Raw genomic sequence first — 18,147 nt, forward strand, 5'->3', positions numbered from 1 at the left:
AGCTTTGGCTACAAACGCTGAAATTGTACTCCTCTATCCCGCGGAAAGAGAAATACACTGGCACCAGGACTGTTTTTTGACTAGGTATTTTCCTGCCTTCACCACGTACAAGGGCAGCATCAACACATCGATCTGCTCCTGCATCAACTTCTCCTCTATGCTCTCTATTATGACACCATGCTGTGCACACCCTTGTGGAGGATAAGAGAACGTGCGGACCAGAACTTTCTTCGGTGAAACACTTAAGAAAAAAGCTTTTAAACGAACGATAAAAAGGTGTGTACGCGTGAAGAAGCATCTGATGGGGATTGTAGTATGGGCTTCTCCGCAATAATACAGTTGTGGTGGAAAAGCCGCACTCCTCATTGGATCACGTTTAAGGTGTTGCCGTAGGAAATACTGCGTTATGATAGAACTGCACATGCTGTTCGCATACTAGTTCTGTCAGGTTTTATCCTGACAACTGTCCCTAAATGTTTTCGTTACAATGTCGTTTATTTTGCAACAATAAATGTCGACGCAACGACGCGAAGGGACGGGACACAACTGACAGTGGCGCCATGCAACGAGAGCTTGCCAAACCTTCAAAAAAAAAAAAAAAAAAAAAAAACACCCGCACACTCTAGCGGTCGCTTCTCGCAACACTCTCCCGACAGAAGCAGTCGATTTTATTCAAGTAGCCTTGCGAGACGTGTGAGCGGCTGTCAGGTGGTGGTGTAGGGCGGTGCAATCGCTTTCCTTAATTAACGTGATCCATTAACCCGGGCGACACACATTCTAACCTGGCTACTGCGACCGCGGGACGCGATCGCAGCACGCACCGTCCAAGCTGGCGCGCGAGACGAAGTACGACATGAATGGCTTCCACAATGAAGAAGAAGCAGAGCGCCAAAGTATCGTAGCCGACGTTTCGTCGAAGCCTCCCAAAGTGCCCGTCACCCGCCTGCTGATATGCACCACGGTGCTCTCAGCCGTCGGGGGTTTCCTCTTCGGCTACGACACGGGCGTCGTGTCCGGTGCCATGATACAGCTTCGAAGCCACTTCCAGCTCAACTACCTGTGGCAGGAGCTCGTGGTTTCGGTCACCATCGCGGGCGCCTGGGCCTTCGCGATCGTCGCTGGCGTGGCGACGGACGCGTTCGGACGCAAGCCCGTCATACTCGTAGCCAGCTTCGTGTTCACCGCGGGAGCGGTTCTCATGGGGGTAGCCTTCAACAAGGGAATGCTCCTTGGCGGACGCCTCATCGTCGGCGCTGGCATAGGTGAGTTCTCGAATCGGTTGGTTCGGCGCGGTGCGTGCGATCTCGCGCCTTTTGCGCGTGCCTCGCCAGCTGTGTCATCGGAAGTGCATGCGGTCCGTGCCTTCTGGCGCGGCGCAGTCCGGCGTATTAAGTGACTGTGACTCATAATCGCGTTCCGTGCGTGCTATCCAAGATGTTTTGCACACTCGTGGTCGTTTGATTACGCACCGCCGAGACTCTCGGCTTGTCGAGCGATCGCGTGAGCGCGTACATGGCCATCTAATTGAATAATGTAGCTTCGCTGCGCGCTCTTTCCCGGTTTCAAACCGTTAACCCACTTTTATTACTTGGGTTTTGGAAGCGTTGCGCGCCGCATGGCAACTTTGTAAGCGAATGTATCAACGTCGACTTGAAACCCGCCCACCGTTCGGCGATCGCGGAAAACTACGCAGATCGCTTTCGGTGGCCGTGGAAAAACAAGTACGGCGCGCGGAAAACAGTCGCACGAGCTGCGTGTTCGTCGAACGAGATATATCTCGGCATGTGTTGTTTGTCCGGGCAGTGAGGCGCGGCAGGTGCTTGTTTCCTGCGTGACAACTCTCGCTGCGCGCATTGCCGCAGCTGCTGTTTGCTAGCGCGCATGGAATGACTTTACGATCGTGCACCGAATTGGCGCGCCCCGCGCCTGCAGCTGTGAGTTTCTGCATCTGGGTCGCTGCACGATATATGCCGCCTACCGACAACGCCGTTCTCGTCACGTCACTAACACCTCTCGCGTGCGGCGATTACGATCTACCGGCGATAACTCCGCGGTCCCCATCGAGGCCTTCAAATGATAGCGACATGGTGTTTGAGCCCGTACCCATTGTTTCACGAGTCGGGAGGCCGGCGTTGTCTTAAGGTGCCCGTTTACAAAGTAGAGTCTTTGGCAGCTGGGTTTTTCTTGAACTAATTCAAGTCCTCGTACACGAGACACGGAGCACTAGACGTTTTCTCGTGGAAGATTCGTGGCACGAAGTTAGAACTTCTTGGGTGTCATGTCTGTGAATGGAAGATTGTGACCTTGACCTGATTTGTTAAAGATGCAATCTGCTAAGCAGCCTGAACTGCCTCACGATTAAAAAATTTATGCGGTCATGCACTGTTTTACCTACTTTAGGATTTTAGGGAAAGTGTGCGAATTTATAAAATTTTGGATACAAGTTGAATAGCCTTTGCTGTCTGACTTCTTTTCAATTCAAGAAATTACTCTTCAAAATTGTCAAATGTGTTTCTGTTGGAATACAAGGCAAAACAACACTTAGAATTTTGGGGGAAGGCTGATGCTGGTGGAGATTGCTGTGAATGATTCTGCTATGGGAGCACTACAGTAGTGCAGGAGCACCAATACCTGACTGAATGCGCAGGGCAGGTAAAATCCCTCCTGATGGATAATTTTCTGTCATTCATTGGAATGGCTCGCTCTTATAAGCGTCCTACAAATTTGCTGTCTTCACATACCTAGTCAAGGCACTTCATTATTTGACCGGTCTCGCTATATGCTTGCATCCTTTCGAAACAATGTGTGGTGCTTGTAGTATCGCACATATCGCATATCGCCAAAGAACACGACACCCATGTGGTGATGTGTAGTTTTGTTTTGTTACTGTCGTGGCTTAAAATCACCGAAATTTACGTTGTGCTCCCCCCCTTGCCTGGCCGTGCACGCACGTGCGCACACAAAGGACACTAAAGTGTAAGATGGCATAATTTCAGACTGGATAAGTATTCTTTCAAGAGGATATGTGACCAGCCGTGATGGCGTAATGGCTATGGTGCTCGACGGCTAAGCCCAAGGGCACAGGATCAAATCCTGGCTGCAGCCGCCGCACTTTGATGGAGTGGAAATGCAAGAAACGCCTGTGTACTTTGCATTGGGGGCTTGTTAAATAACCTCAGGTGGTCGAAATTAATCTGGAGTCTCCCACTAGTGTCTTAAATCACTGGAATTTAATTAAAAATTCTGGGAGTGTGTGTGCATTTATTTGACAGAGTACGGGTGGAGGAAATGAAGGGTATTCTTTACTTTGTTGAATTTGATCCCAAAGTTTAATGCCACAGATTTAAGAGTTTTTGTGTATTTCGGCTGTTATAGGACAAAGTGAAATTCATCAACACTTGTCATTTCGAATTTATGGTTTCTTTAGAGCACAATGTAACCATTGCTTACCGGTAAAACAATAAAAGAATCCTGCAGAGACATTTCAAAAATTCACACAATGGGAACCTAGCGCAGAAGTTCAATGTGGCATTAGCACTTGACTTTTAGTTTTGCTCCTTTTCTGCCTTTACCACACCTCTGCTCATGGAAAGACAAACCTTTTTGGTATTACAGAAGTGTAATGTACCTATATAGTCTTATTATTCTTTGCTTGGTGTGTGGGGATGCGTGACTCTCACGCCTCCCCCGAGATCTAGTTTTCCCGCATAGCTCGTCTCCTGCAGGGCGGCTTCGCCCGCGGCGGTCGGAGTGGTTGAGGCGCAGTGCGGGAGATGGCGCGAGTGTCGCGCTGCTGCGGGGTTACTTGGGCGCCGAAAGGGAAGGCGCTTGCTCTCTTTGGGTTCGGGAAGGAAGCGGGACGGACGTGCCGTGCCGCGCCGACCCATGCTTCTGCGAGACAGTCTCGCGTGGCCGCCTTGGACACCATTCGCGTGACCGTACATGCGAACGACCAGGCGTTGGTATCCAGCATGGGGCGAACATATTCGCTCGCAATGCGGTCGCGGTAAGTCGGACTTCTAGATTTGTCGCGCGCCCATCGGCATGTTTTGGGGATAGCAACTGGGCTAGCAGGCATTGATCTATGAAAGGTGCAATAAATGCCCTTGTGACTGTTTGCACTACTGTGTTGTCGTTCCTTTGTCCCAAGAGTACGGAGGAGAACCCCATATCTCCCACAGGTGTCACTATAGGCAGACATACTGCGATTACTGGAGACAGATATCAAATTCATTTACTAATGGCTCTTTGTTGGATCCATTGGAACTAGTACCACATTGTCATGTGGCGATTACACGAACCACATGGACCAGTGCAGGAGGTGGCAATGTACAGCCTGTTGTAAAAATACATGGGGCGCTCCGTACCTTTGCCATATATGTAGTTCGGTTTTGTGGTGCTCCTGATGATCCGTACAACTGGATGGCGAGTACGAAAATTATTTCAATTTCCGAGAGCATTGGAACAACATTTGGCATGCCAAAAGATGCCGTCTTAAGTAAGCTACAATAACGTGACCCGTATACTTTTGACGAATACTGTACATTTCCACTGCTTACTTTGCAGAGTCAAGACAACACTTTCTTTTGCTGCCGTAAGTAAGTGTAGAAAGCATGCAGTGCCATTCCTAACACTTTTGGGAATGTGCTTACACATTTGGAACTGCCCAGCAGGAAAGTTTGGGAGCTCTTGCTGAAATCGTTTAATACTTTCTATTTGATTACAGAGGCAGCAGCTGAACAAGTGGCCATGATTTTGTAGCGATACCTTCCACTTGATTCAATGGCACTCTTATCACCCACCTTTAATGGCCAGCTAATCCCATTGATAATGCAATTGGAGCATTGCTTTGACCACTGGTGAAGCACGAAAAGGAATAGCATATGAAAAGGCATCACTACAAAACCACAACCAAGCATGAAGGACAGCTTCCTTTCATTTTACGGGTTGTACAATTGCATACTGTGATGTAAGAAGTCAAAGCATGTGACTTACCACCTGACGTCTTTTTGCAAACCACATGCTGTCTGTCTGCTATAAAGTTTATTATGTAACTACCAGCCTGCTTACAGCAACGTCTCTCGTTGCAGATGTGAAGCAAGGCTGACCAGCTGTTTTTATAGGCTGACTGTTTGAAAATGACTTTTCACACTTCCTGCACTCTGTTTTTTTTTTTTTCGTTTCTATGTTTTGTTCAGGATGGATTGCACTCTCAAAGTCACAGGCTCTGATTTAAATTGTCACACATTCGCTGGAATGACTGACCAAGCAAATAGATTATTTACTGGATCAGTAACTGTCTTCGCAACTCATATGTACTTCCAAAGCTTCTGAAGCCCAGTAGTGCAAGTCGACTATACTTGCAAGGTCGACTATACTTGCAAGGAGCAAGGAAAAACTGCAAAAATGAAAGAAAAAGAAATAATGGAAATATTCGGAACACCTTAACTAATTTACTACAGCAGCTTTCCTACAACTAGTCTTTGTTTCGTTTCTGTGAAGGTGCATGTGTCGAGACATCGTGACTCGGAATGTGGTCCAGTGGAAGCAGACCGTTTTGACGTTCTGGCACTCGATCTGGCCCGCCTAGGTCATTTGCTATGCTGCTACATCAGGCCTTGCAATGTGTATTAGCTTACTGAAAAATTTAGCAAGCTGTAGCAAGTACCAAAACGTTGCAATGCAGATGGTTGCTAAACAAAAACAGCGTTCCTCGCAAACACTCAAGAAAGTTTCATTTAAATAATTTCAACAGCACGTGGGTTATGCATAATTTTATTAATTTTGACTGGTTTACATGAATATGTGTACCTGGCAGTTGGTTATGTACTGATGTTAACCAGCGTGCGTGGTCATCCCACAGGCCTGGCGTCCATGACTGTGCCAGTCTACATAGCTGAGGTGGCCCCAACCGAACTTCGAGGATTGCTGGTCACGATCAACCAGGTTTTTATCACCGGGGGACAGTTCATAGCCAGCGTGGTTGACGGCCTGTTCAGCGGTGACACTGAAAATGGCTGGCGGTGAGACACATTTCCTTGTTCTTCACCAAATGAGGTCTCACAACCTGCACACTACACCATTCGTTAACAATTCCTAATTGCAATATAGCACATAATTGCATGCAACTAGAGAAGTGGAAGTCCTTTCAGAATCATTCTTTTCGCAGATACCTATGCAGAAACTTCGTATTATTGTTAGGCATTGGTATGACTGCATGCTGGTGAAGGGAGGCATTTTATAGTGGAAGTCAAGGAGAGGCCATTGCTGGCATCCCATAGCAGATTGCATGGAATACATGTGTATGACCAAGAAGGTTCCAAAATGAAATTTCAGGAGTGGGGATTACGTCCCAAAGGGTGGGCCGGACTGCTGCCATCTTACCATAGACATGAGAAAATGTAAGTGCGATGTGGATAATATAGGAAGTGCTCTTTTCTCGCTGCATGCAGGTTTAAGATTGCTGATTTTGCCTCGTGGATCCTGCTCAAAGTGCACCTTTGTGGTTGCTGGTTTTAAGTTGAGTCTTGAATGTCTTGGCAAATTTTATGGCTGATCATGATATCAATGCTTGACCAAAGATGATATTTTAGCGAGGAGCAGGCAGATTTTATTTTCAGTTATCCTAGAGCTATCTTGCTCACAATTCTCTGCACTTGAATTGTGAGGAGACTCCAGGTGGTGCAGCTCTTATTCAGCAGGCTTTGCCTCGGCTGGTGAGAAGTTGTGGGGGCTATCATGCCAGAAGCGTCTTTTTTCTTTTTAACCTCCTTGATATAGTTACGCCGCAATCAAGAGTGGCTTAGTTAGAAGAAGACGATTTGACGTGAAGAGCCGGAATCGCTCTTGACAGCCATCTTGTTTATGCATCGTTGTCTCCCGTGTCAATATTGTAAACACATCTTTATATGTGACTTCTGCAGTGTAACAGTATCATGCCAGAAGTGTCTTTTTTTTTTTTTAACCTCCCCGAGTGTGACAAAGTTGTCGCCATCAAATTTTGAATTGAAACCACTTACAACCTAATTTATTAAGGCTTGTGCTGGGAATAGTTAGAATTATGTTGACATTAAGCAGTGTGGCGTAACTCTTTCTTGATCGTATGAGAGGGCAAAACAAGTGTACAGAGTACTTGCATTTTTTTTTTTTTTTTGCCTCTTCTCCTCCTGTAATGATTGTGTAGCAGTACTTAACCCAAGTAAGGCCAGGCCAATGTTGGGGCTACAATGTACAATGTGGCCCAGTTTTGGGCCCACATTGGCCCTCTTTTCCATGCAGTTAGATTTGATGTCGACTAAAATTGGAATTTTAAACCTCAGCTTGGAGATTTTAGGCAAGAAATCTCCTCCTAAATTTTTCTTTGGAAGCCAGACTGCATTGGCTGTACGTAACTACCAGGAACATGAACGTAACTACCACACATTACTACCTGGAACATGAACTAGTCACAATTAAATAGAATGTGTATTTGCATTATTCACGTGCATATATAATAGCACTATTAGGCCCTTGGTAGCAGTGCATAGCAAAACGAGGACACAGAAAAGAAATAAACGGGATAAGCACTGCCCTGTTTATTTTTGTTATTTCTTTCCTGCGTCCTTGTTTTGCCGCATGCCACTACTGTGGATAAGTTCCAACTTGCCCGATTTGCAGTTCCAACTTGCCCGATTTGACATCCTTGGTTTCTCTTAGGCTCTGTCATGTGCTCTTGGGACATCAGTACGTGAAGAATTCATGCATAAGACATTTCCCAATACTTTTTTCCCGTATGTGTACTGTTTTAATTTCTACTGATGGCACATTATCTTCTCAAATAGCTTAGGAGAGTGGTGTTTTTGTATTGTTCTTTTGTACTGACCCGATTCCACTTACTGTGAAGGAAGCCCATTCTCGTTTTTGCTTGGAAACCGGAAACATGCATTACAACGAGGGCTAAAGATAAAATGAAAACAGCGAGGTAGACCGGAGGACATCTCCAGTTGGCTCCCCTTTACTGGGGAAGTGTAAAGGGGGTGTGAAATATTTATCAATTAATTAATTATTCAATCACTCAATCTTTCTTTCGTATTTAGCAATGGAGGAGAGTGCAAATAGACGGCTTGAAAATCCTCGAAACCCATGACTACACACAACAGCAAGGCAGGTCAGAAAACACACACTTAACGAGAGTGAAAAAAAGGAGAGAAGGGGACGAAGAAGCAATATAAGACTACGTGTGTGTCGTCTGAGGTCACAGGTTTGATTCCCAGCTGTGGTGGTCACATTTTTATGGGGCAATATGAAAATACGCTTGACTACTTAGATTTAGGTGCACATTAAAGAACCTCGGATGGTCAGAATTAACCTGAAGCCCTTCCCTACATTGTCTCTCTCATAAGCCCAATGTCGGCTTGGGATATTAAGCCCTGTGAATCCATTAATCAATCATAACATAAAGTCTATGCAGGTTACTGATGGCCCTCTCATCTTGTGAAAGGGACACATGAAAAGCCGAGCTGATGGAATAAATAGAGAGCATGACGGGACCTTGTCGGGTTGGTGCATGGTAAATGGAAGCGGACAAGCACTTAATGAAATGGGCAGCAGCCGATTTGTTGAAGAGAACTTGAAGTGAAGTGGGCCCTCAGTGCCCTTTGCAATGTTGTTATGCATTCTTCTAATTTATGGTAAAGAAAAAAGAGAGAGTTTGTTTTATCAGCCACATTGACGATACCGTGCCACCTTCCCTTTCTGCACTGCTTGCAGCTACATGCTGGCCCTGGCAGGCGTGCCTTCGCTGATCCAGTTTGTGGGCTTCCTCAGCATGCCTGAGTCGCCCCGGTGGCTTGCTAGTAAGGGCGCTTACCAGGAAGCTATCGAGGTGCTGCGACGCTTCCGCGGCCCCACCGTCAACATCGAGCCTGAGTTCGACGCCCTCAAGGCCAACTGCATTGACGCCGATCACGATGAGGAACACTGTGAGTTTTCATCAGAACTCTGTTGTCTTCTCTGTCAAAGGTTCCTGCACCGTAGTCTGTGAGTTCATGTCCGTACAACATGCACTGCTGCTGTGCCTATTTATTTTTTCTGACCAGTTGAATGCTACTAATCAGCCAGCCATCTTGCCTGTAGGATTTCGATGAAATACTTGTAGTAAGCTTTCCACGCTATTAAATTGCCCAAGACAAGATGGTCGACACTGCTCACGCGTGACACCATTGAGTCTAGAGTAGGCTTGCGAACAGCAGGGATGTAGCTAGGAAAAGGTGGTGGCAAGGATAGCCGCACTCACTGACGCATGCACTGCTGCTTTATTTGCACTTTTAGGGTGACGTCTGCAATCTTGTGTACATCAAACTAGATGTGCAGGGAAGCACGCATTCAGAATTTTACATATCTTCTGTGTAGTAGCATTTGTGGGGTTGAAATTTTGAATTGCCTAACTTGATTGATTGAGTGATAGGTTGAGGGACGGGTAAGGGTCAGCTGATACCTCATTCATTCATTCATTCATTCATTCATTCATTCATTCATTCATTCATTCATTGTAACTCCTCTGGAACTACTGGAGCTGTTGATTGATTGCAAAACTGCGAATGTGTGCTTCAAATGTCGACATTTCTTGTGGCAGGAGCATCAGGTTTCCTTGGCACATTCTGAATGATAATGGTGTTCCCTAAGGCCAAAATATTTGGAAAATCGTATCCTCCATGTTGCAGGAAGTTAGATGGCATGCTCTGTTTCAGACATCATGTGGACACAGTTTAGCACTACCTTAGTTTTGATGTTGGCTGGGAAGTGATTTAATTGTGTACTATGGCATCTGAAAAAGGGAGAGGAAGAAATGATGCTTAATTGCAAGTAATGTAATTTTGTTCTATTTCTCCACAAAACTGTCACAGTATTTATTGCTTGATTATGGATGAGAACAACGGTCTGCTTTCTTTATCTCGATGAGGGCAGAAACATTGTGTACCTTTTCTGCTGGCTTCTTTAACCCTTTCAGTGTCGAGTTTTTTCGTACGTGGCGCACCCCCAGTGCCGTTTTTTTTTTTTCTTGGATATTATAAAATGAACAGAATGGTTTATTGTTGGTTGTGCAGAAATTGAAAATTGACACAGATGATGGCAAATATTCTCTTGGTGTGGTCTTCACAATCCTATCTGACAAAAGGAATGTCAAAAAGAAATTCAGTGGGACGAAAACACAAAAACATACTGGTGCGTCAGTAGCACTGAAAGGGTTAACCTTTTATTGTGACACATATAAACATCAGGAAAAAATGCAAATTTTCTATCTAAATTTTCTGTTTAAATGTAGAAAACACAGAAATTAAGCGTAATCAACAAAAAGGAAACGTAACTTTTTAGTGATAAGGGCAATACACCAGGCAGAAAACTTGAATTAAGCTTCTCCTCAAGCTACCTGTGGCTTCATTTGGAATTTGTACAGACAGCAGCTCGTCATATATGAACTATAGGTGTACATTTCATTTGCTTTATATGATGTGTGGGATACTACTGCAGCCAGAGATCTTGCATCAGTCTGTCTTCTCTCACCGTGCTTTCAAAACAAAGCAAGTTGCTCGCGAAACTTTCTTCCTCGTCCTTTGTTCCTGCTCTAACCCAGAAAGTGATGCTTGCTGCCTGTCATTCAGTGTTGGCTGAAGACATTAAGCCAGAAACCTCGTGCTCAATACCAGACTCAACAAGAAATTTTTTTTCTGGTGTACTGCCTGTAGGCAACACTCGTCAATAAAGGGTTAAGCAAGGTCTTGTTAGGTGAGCGTTTAAAATCTTCAAGTAGATTTCATATTAGTACTCTACAAGGAAAGTTTTTTTTACAGTTCTCTGCTTAGCATGTGGGTGTTTCATTTTGAACTGTGTAACTTCTGATCAATCAATCGATCAATCAATCAATCAATCAATCAATCAATAAATTGCTGTGCTTTGCTGGGAGTGACATTGCCGTGCCTTGTTCTGTTGTGCAGCTGGGCCCGTGCTGATTCAGGTGTTGCGCGATGGCCCGCTGCGCCTGGCGCTAATCGTGGGATGTGCTCTGATGATGTTTCAGCAGATTGCAGGCATTAATACTGTCATGTAAGTGGCGCCATTTTCCTACACCTGTAGTGCTGTTTGCCTGACGCTTGACGGTGCACTGTGCAGGTGTGAAATTACTTCACACTTTGTTTTTTCTCCAGCAGTTTCAGGATGTATATTTATTCACTTTGATGATGAGCTTCTGCATATAAAGTGGCATGCATTTTGGGACCACTGCCGTATATGGAAGGTCATGATCGAACTGACAGACAAAGGCATTTCCTTGCTTTTTTGGATGTGTTCTTAAGCTGTTATTGCTGTGTCTTGTGTACTTAAGTCATTTTCCGGTCTTCAGGCTGATTTTTGTCATGATAAGTCACCTGCTAGCCCACATGTGCATTTTTTTTCTGAAGTTCATGTCTCATATTCTCCCATATTTCCTATGTTAGTCTTATGCTTGAAATACTAATTAATATATCTTTAATTAGTATTTGGTACTCACTGATATGACGTAGTGTTTCTTTTTCATTAGGTTTGCTTTCTATATGTATTCAGTTAGCCCCTCTTGTATCTGTTCAGTTTTGTTTTGTTTTCTATGTTTTTAATACAAGGTGCTAATTATTTGCCGAGTGGAATTACTAGACGGCGATTCCGTAAACAGCATACGTAAATAGAAAAATAAATGATGTTGCCTAGTTACCAGCCTAAGACCACAGGTGCAGTTAGTGTGGAAGTGCGTTAAGCCTTCTTTTGGCCTGCAGGTATTATGGCGCTACAATCATACAAATGTCAGGAGTGCACGACGCGTCCAAGGCGATTTGGTTGGCTGCGGCAGCGTCCTTTGTCAACTTTGCCTGCTCCTTCATTGGCATGGCCCTGGTCGAGAGGATTGGCCGTCGGCTCCTCACCCTTCTCAGCCTTGCAGGTAAGAGACCTCGTGGGCTTTCTGTCCAGGTGACTTATACCTGTCTCTGATGGCATGTAACCATTTCGAGAGCTGGTGACAAGCAAGGGCGACAAGTGGCAGGTTTTTGCCGTTGCGGAGGGTGATCTGTTACTGTCTCTTGTTACATCGCCGGTTTTTGGCCAGCCAAAAAATTTCACTTGCCACTCGGAAGTCCACGTGGTGACCTCTGGGGACAGTGTGATTGTGCAACAACATGGAAGCAACCAGTCCGCCTGCTTCGATCTGAATTTGCTCTTGCAGCATACTCTCTTCCATGACAGAAAAAAAAAAGGCAAAATCAGACATTGCTTCATCTCATTTCACACTGAGGACAATGTATTGGCAATGTCTTGTCATTATTATTGAGATCGGTTGTTTGTTTGGACACTGTTAGGCCTGAGATGCCACAGAGCTGCAAAAGTGTTTTAAGTTCTGCTCACCGGATGGTGCCATGGCATTTCACTTTGGCGGCTTGGAACGGATTTCCACTGGCGACGACAGCTTGTTAAAACTAGATCTAATACACCAGGGTTAAACCATTGACCTCGTGGTACAGTTGAAATTTATTTAGACAACAGTATAAATTTGTCACTGCTCTTTTTCATGATGTCGTGTCCACGTGGTTCTTCCACGCTGTGACGTGACAATGCATGCCTATCACGTCGCTTTAAAGACGTGATAAAGCATTAAAGGAAGAAAATGCACACAAGATAGACTACGATTATTGTTTGGAAACGGGATGAGCCCCAAGGGTTGCAAGCTTTTCTTAGAGTGTATTAGAGGTAGAGGCTTATGTTATGCACATGACGTTGTGTCTTCTGTAACTACCTTTGCTATTTCTTGACATAAAGACAGTAGTATTTATATAAAGAAAGAAAAAGTCAGTGGCAGTATAGCAGTAAATGTAAGAGAACTGCATTAGAGCATTATGCCGCAGCTCTTTGAGGTCCCTTATGCATGATTTAAACCGTGTTCACCACATTCCAAAGTGTCATTCAGGAGCTTACACGACACATGTCCTGCATGTTCGAGGAGTGCACACACGCACTCTCTTTCTCTCTCTCTCTCTCCATTGCACACATAGCAGGGAATGCTGTGGAAGCTGCGCAGGAAGTTCAGTCAAGAAAAGTTATCACTTCGTGCGTTTCGTCCATGCTTTGCTGCGTGCCAACAGTGTTTGCTCGAGCATGCATGTAAGGCTCCTCACGACGGGCTGCAAACAAAAAACCCGAAAAGAACAACAAAACTGAAAATGGATCTAAAACAACGCATTAGCAACCATTTACCACATTGTGTTTGTTTATAAGGATCAAAACTTGTTTCATTCAATACTGAGCTTACATAAACAACAGTTGCACACAATTGCAGTCGAGAACATCGAACTATATCCAAGTGTGAACGAAGCCACTGCAAGAAGTCTCTTTAGCCTCCACAGTGTTGGCTGCTAAGTACGTAACGGAGTTTAATGCCAGTGCATAAGAAAATCAATTCCTTTTTTTTTACATAAATATAACGTGGCACCCCTTTGAACGATAGCACTTCTAGCGCAACAAGGGCAGGCGAAACTCTGCTGGCACAGACTGCAGTAACACTGTATCACAAAACAGGCGTCACTGTGTTGGTATGTTTCCAGATCGTAACACAAAAAAATAATTGAGAATTTAAAAAGAACGAATCATTGATGTTTGCTGCAAGCTTGAATGTGAACTTCATCGTGTCAATGTTTGCAATTTGTGGCAAGGAAATGACTGTTTAGGGGATGAGTAATCGAAGACTTCATGTCACTGTGCTAAAATTCATATGTTAGTGCTTTGGTGCATTTCCCTGTTATAACACAGAACATCGCCTGGGATTGATGGTGACGCAGTGGCTGTTTAGAAGATGAACTATTGAAATGTTAAGTGCTGTACTGAGAAAGTCATCAACAAGTCTTTACGGTTTCGTAATTACAAAAAAGAAATTTAGAAAGATTTAGCAAAGAAAACATTTACTGCAACCTTGCAGACACTGTCAGCGATTAGAAGTTGAAACAAGGACGATTAAAATGGGAGGATGTCAGATTGTGTTGTAAACCAGTTGTGGATTGGATGCTAATGCTGATCAGTTATAACTAGAATAATCTCAATAACAGTGTTATAGATAAACTTTTCATTTCCACATGTTTTCTTTTATTCATGACGCGCTGCTTTGGAAGCTGTGCGCTTTGATTGAGCTACACACTTTGATTTAAATGTTTCCATTACTGCTCAGCGTAATGTTTCTGTGAACAGAGCAAAACTTGATTGACTGATCGATTGATTGGTTGATTGACTGATTGATTGATTGATTGATTGATTGATTGATTGATTGATTGATTGATTGATTGAGTGAGTGAGTGAGTGAGTGAGTGAGTGAGTGAGTGAGTGAGTGATTGAGTGGATGCTGTGAGCTTGATAAATACATTTTCTGAGACATGTGATCACATTTCAGGTTAGGTTACTTCCATTTCTTTTCCTTGTTTCATTTCGCAGGTGTGATTGCAAGCCTTTCAGTGCTTGCAGCAGGCTTTCAGCTCGCTGACATGGAGTCACCTTCCGTGGGACCCAGCCTAGTCCCATCATCCGGGATTTGTGGCAATTTCAGGTAACCAGCATTGTCATTCAGCCATATGGCGTTCTTTGCTGACGGTTGCGATAGTTTGTCGGCAGTTGTTTATCTTAGACAGGGGCCACATTCTCCCCTGGATCACTTTCATCATTACCACTTTCAGCGCACGTTGGGGGAGAGTGGCCGAAAGTAATTGAGAGAATACCCATCACTTCAGCGAGGGGTCATGCCAGAATATCACTTTCTGAGGTATGTTTGCAAATGCAAACACATCCCGAAATGTCAGAGTAAACGGGTGAACTGAGAATGCAGACCTTGGTTATTGAGATTAATTTTAATTTCTTCTTTCCTTTAATGGGGTCATGGCACTATAGTTTGGTACTGAAACTCGAGTGTCTAGTTACCGTGCCCGAATAATTGAGCTTGTTAAAAATATTGGTCAACGACACAGACTGGAAAGCCGGTGAACACATTTATCCCTTTACTGTTTTCAAAGATATCTTTCGAGCTTTTTCTCAGCAAGTGATGGGAAATATTGGCAAACGTGCAATGACCGGTACGTCACTTCGCATTTATTGTGTGGTATTCTGCTATCTGGACTGAAGCTCGCCAAGAATTAAATATTACCTGAGGGCACTATGCGAACGGCACTCACTGTACCTTGATGGGTGTTATTCATGGTGGGCACTGTGAATATTTCTCGTTCATTGTGTACGAATACGTTTAATAGCTATATTTAAATGTTTACCTAATCGATGAGATGTCAGTGAAAACATTATGGATGACGTTGACAAATAACCGATTGCAGCATTTATAACAATGTTGGATTCACGAAGACTTCTTTGACTAGATAGAAAGCCCGTGAAATAAATAAATAAATAAATAAATAAATAAATAAATAAATAAATAAATAAATAATAATAATAAAGAATGCTGTGCCCATTATAACGCTTCTGCACCCCAACGATTGCATCGATCTTTACTTAAACCTCGTCAAATAGGCGCACTAGAAAAGGGTGGCCGTGATTTTTTTTTCTTTCTTGCCACCTCAGCAGTTTTTGGTGCGCATCTTAGTTCCCCGTCAAATGGTGTTGGGCTGCTAAGCACGAGGTCGTGGGTTTGAATCCTGGCCACGGGAGCCGCATTTCGATGGCAGCGAAATGCGAAAATACCCGTGTACTTAGATTTAAGTGCACGTTAAAGAACCCCAGGTGGTCCAAATTATTCCGGAGCCTCCTCTACGGCATGCCTCATAATCAAAATTGTGGTTCTGGCACATAAAACCCCATATTATAACGTGAAGTAGCAAGATTGTGTAACAGTTTAGAAAGCGTACCGTTACTACGCCGTGGCCCAGATTTGCACATTCGTAATGTATGCATTGTACGCATTGTACTGATGACGGTGTTTACATCTGAAATTGCTTATTTTACTATTGCGGGGACATATTGTCACGTGGACTTAAAAAAAAAAATTGCAGCCATTCTCTCCCTCTTTTTTTTTTTTTTTTGAGGAGAGGACTACACAAGACTTGGGTTGCTATGTGCACTGTTATCAGTCATTTCTCGGTGTATTCCATAACCTTTGCATTGGCACCTTATTGCTTAAGTAAGGTAACAAATGTTAGCTCAGTAAAATTAAATATTAGTTGTTTGTTCACAATGAAAAAGAAAGCTTGACTAGCGTTAAAACAAGCCTGTCTGCGTAGAGTGGCCGCTGTTCACAAAAAGGCCTTGGCTATTTTTTCTTGGCCACATTTACTTGGCACATCCGGTACATAATTTAATGTTCGCTTCTGAGAAACCTGTATGGGCTTCCTTTGTAGCTTCGTGCTGCAGTTGGGGGGATGACAATTTTTCCCTGTCATAAATTTTGCTCGCCTTGCAGGCACGCAGAACTGATTTGCAGTCACCTAATGGTATTCTGCAAAGTCAAATAAGGAAGACGTTTTGTTCATATGCCTGCATTTATCTCATATTGACGTTTACCAAGCTGCTCCAGAATGCATATTTACTGCTCCAAAATATACAATTGATGCTCCAAACCTACTCCAAGGTGTCATATCTGCTGCTTCCAGAGCTGCTACAAAACATCCTTGGCTGCTTCCATCCCTGCAGTATGCAGTGGCAAGCTATAGCATGCCAGAAAGTGCATTGTTATTGGCTGACACCGCTTTACCGTTAATTTGTGCTCAGCTCCTGCTCATCTTGCACGGGATCCTCGGACTGCGGCTACTGCTACATACCCGGTGCTCCGACAAGCAACTCCACCTGCCTGCCGGTGAATGCCAACAACTTGGATGTCTCGCTGGTCGGCAGCTGTCAACAGGCGACGGGGACCCCCTTCATTTGGGCCTACAACTGGTGCCCAAGCCGTTACGCCTGGATGACTATCATGGGATTGCTTCTCTACTTGTTCTTCTTCGCTCCCGGTAATCACCCACAAATTGAACCGTTAATGTTGTGGGGCCAGCTTTATCAGCCTTTCACTGCAAGCAGCAAGTTATCAGCTAGGGAATAGGCTGAACCTGTCTGTTCACATGAGTGTCAGAACGTTTCTTGTACAACATAAAAAAAAATTGCAGTGGTGTGGGGAAATGAACCACTGCTTGTGTGTCTTCAAACCGATTGCTCTGACCACCATACTAAGCTTGCCTTGTAGTGAAATCAACTGTTATAAACTGGGAAATAAGCTGAATCTGTCTCTCCCCAGCTGAGCAAATTCTTCGGGCTGCACAGAATTGCGGAAAAAGAAAGGTTGCAAGAAAACACTTCATAACTGGCGTTTGCAGTGATCTAATTAAGAATTGGAGAGTCGCTGGAGCGTGCCAGTTTTTTTCCCACAAGCACTCCAAAATAAGTGATAGGTGCAATGTTAATGTTGGTAGGTAGGAGGATACCACGTGGCCTGACTTGAACCTGCTGCTTATTGCCTCATGTGTACTCACCGCAGGTCTGGGAGCCATGCCATGGACCATCAACTCTGAGATATACCCTCTGTGGGCGCGGTCGACCTGTTTCTCGGTGGCTACTTCCTTCAACTGGGCCTTCAATCTCCTGGTTTCCATGACATTCCTCACCCTGACAGAGGCACTCACAAAATACGGTTGGTGGCACTTATCGCAATCAGTTTCGCTGACAAACGAAAGAAATGTGAATAGGGGATAAAGGGGAGTTCTACTGAATTAGTCGGGTGCGAGTGCTGAAGACTGGACAGTAGGTATGATGAAATCTGTTTTTCTACCACTACTCACTCAGGTGACGCTGCAAATGACAAATGAATTGTGTTCATTAAGGCAACACCTGTGACCATTTCTGGAATAAGAATTGGTGTCATGTTTCCTTCAGAACCTGGTTTTGCAATTCCAGTAAGTCATGGTTTAGGCAGTGATTGACTGGACAGCCATTTGGGACCTTGTTTTCTAGAGCTGTTGTGTTTGCTTTTCAAACATGTTAGAAATGTTCCTTTGCCTAAAGCTTGCCAAACATGCCTCTTTTTCTTGCAGGTGTCATCTGAGTCTATTTTATGTTAGCCTGAACATTGTGAAAACAATTCTTACTTATACTGAGAAGCATGAAGGTATCTGAGGGGCT

General features: G+C 44.3%; 1 protein-coding gene across 1 annotated transcript in view; it reads left to right on the plus strand.

The window, feature by feature from the left end:
- Positions 1-18,147, plus strand: part of LOC126527295 (proton myo-inositol cotransporter-like) — a 26,391-nt gene continuing 8,244 nt past the window's right edge. The window contains exons 1-8 of the mRNA XM_050175081.3: positions 1-1,262; positions 5,864-6,023; positions 8,749-8,960; positions 10,974-11,082; positions 11,784-11,947; positions 14,479-14,590; positions 16,750-16,985; positions 17,507-17,659. Coding sequence (XP_050031038.1) covers positions 854-1,262; positions 5,864-6,023; positions 8,749-8,960; positions 10,974-11,082; positions 11,784-11,947; positions 14,479-14,590; positions 16,750-16,985; positions 17,507-17,659 — 1,555 coding nt within the window. The 5' untranslated portion in view covers positions 1-853. The remainder of the gene's footprint in view (positions 1,263-5,863; positions 6,024-8,748; positions 8,961-10,973; positions 11,083-11,783; positions 11,948-14,478; positions 14,591-16,749; positions 16,986-17,506; positions 17,660-18,147) is intronic.

Source organism: Dermacentor andersoni, chromosome 9 (assembly GCF_023375885.2).
Source record: "Dermacentor andersoni chromosome 9, qqDerAnde1_hic_scaffold, whole genome shotgun sequence".
In the NCBI taxonomy this organism is placed as follows: Eukaryota; Metazoa; Arthropoda; class Arachnida; order Ixodida; family Ixodidae; genus Dermacentor; species Dermacentor andersoni.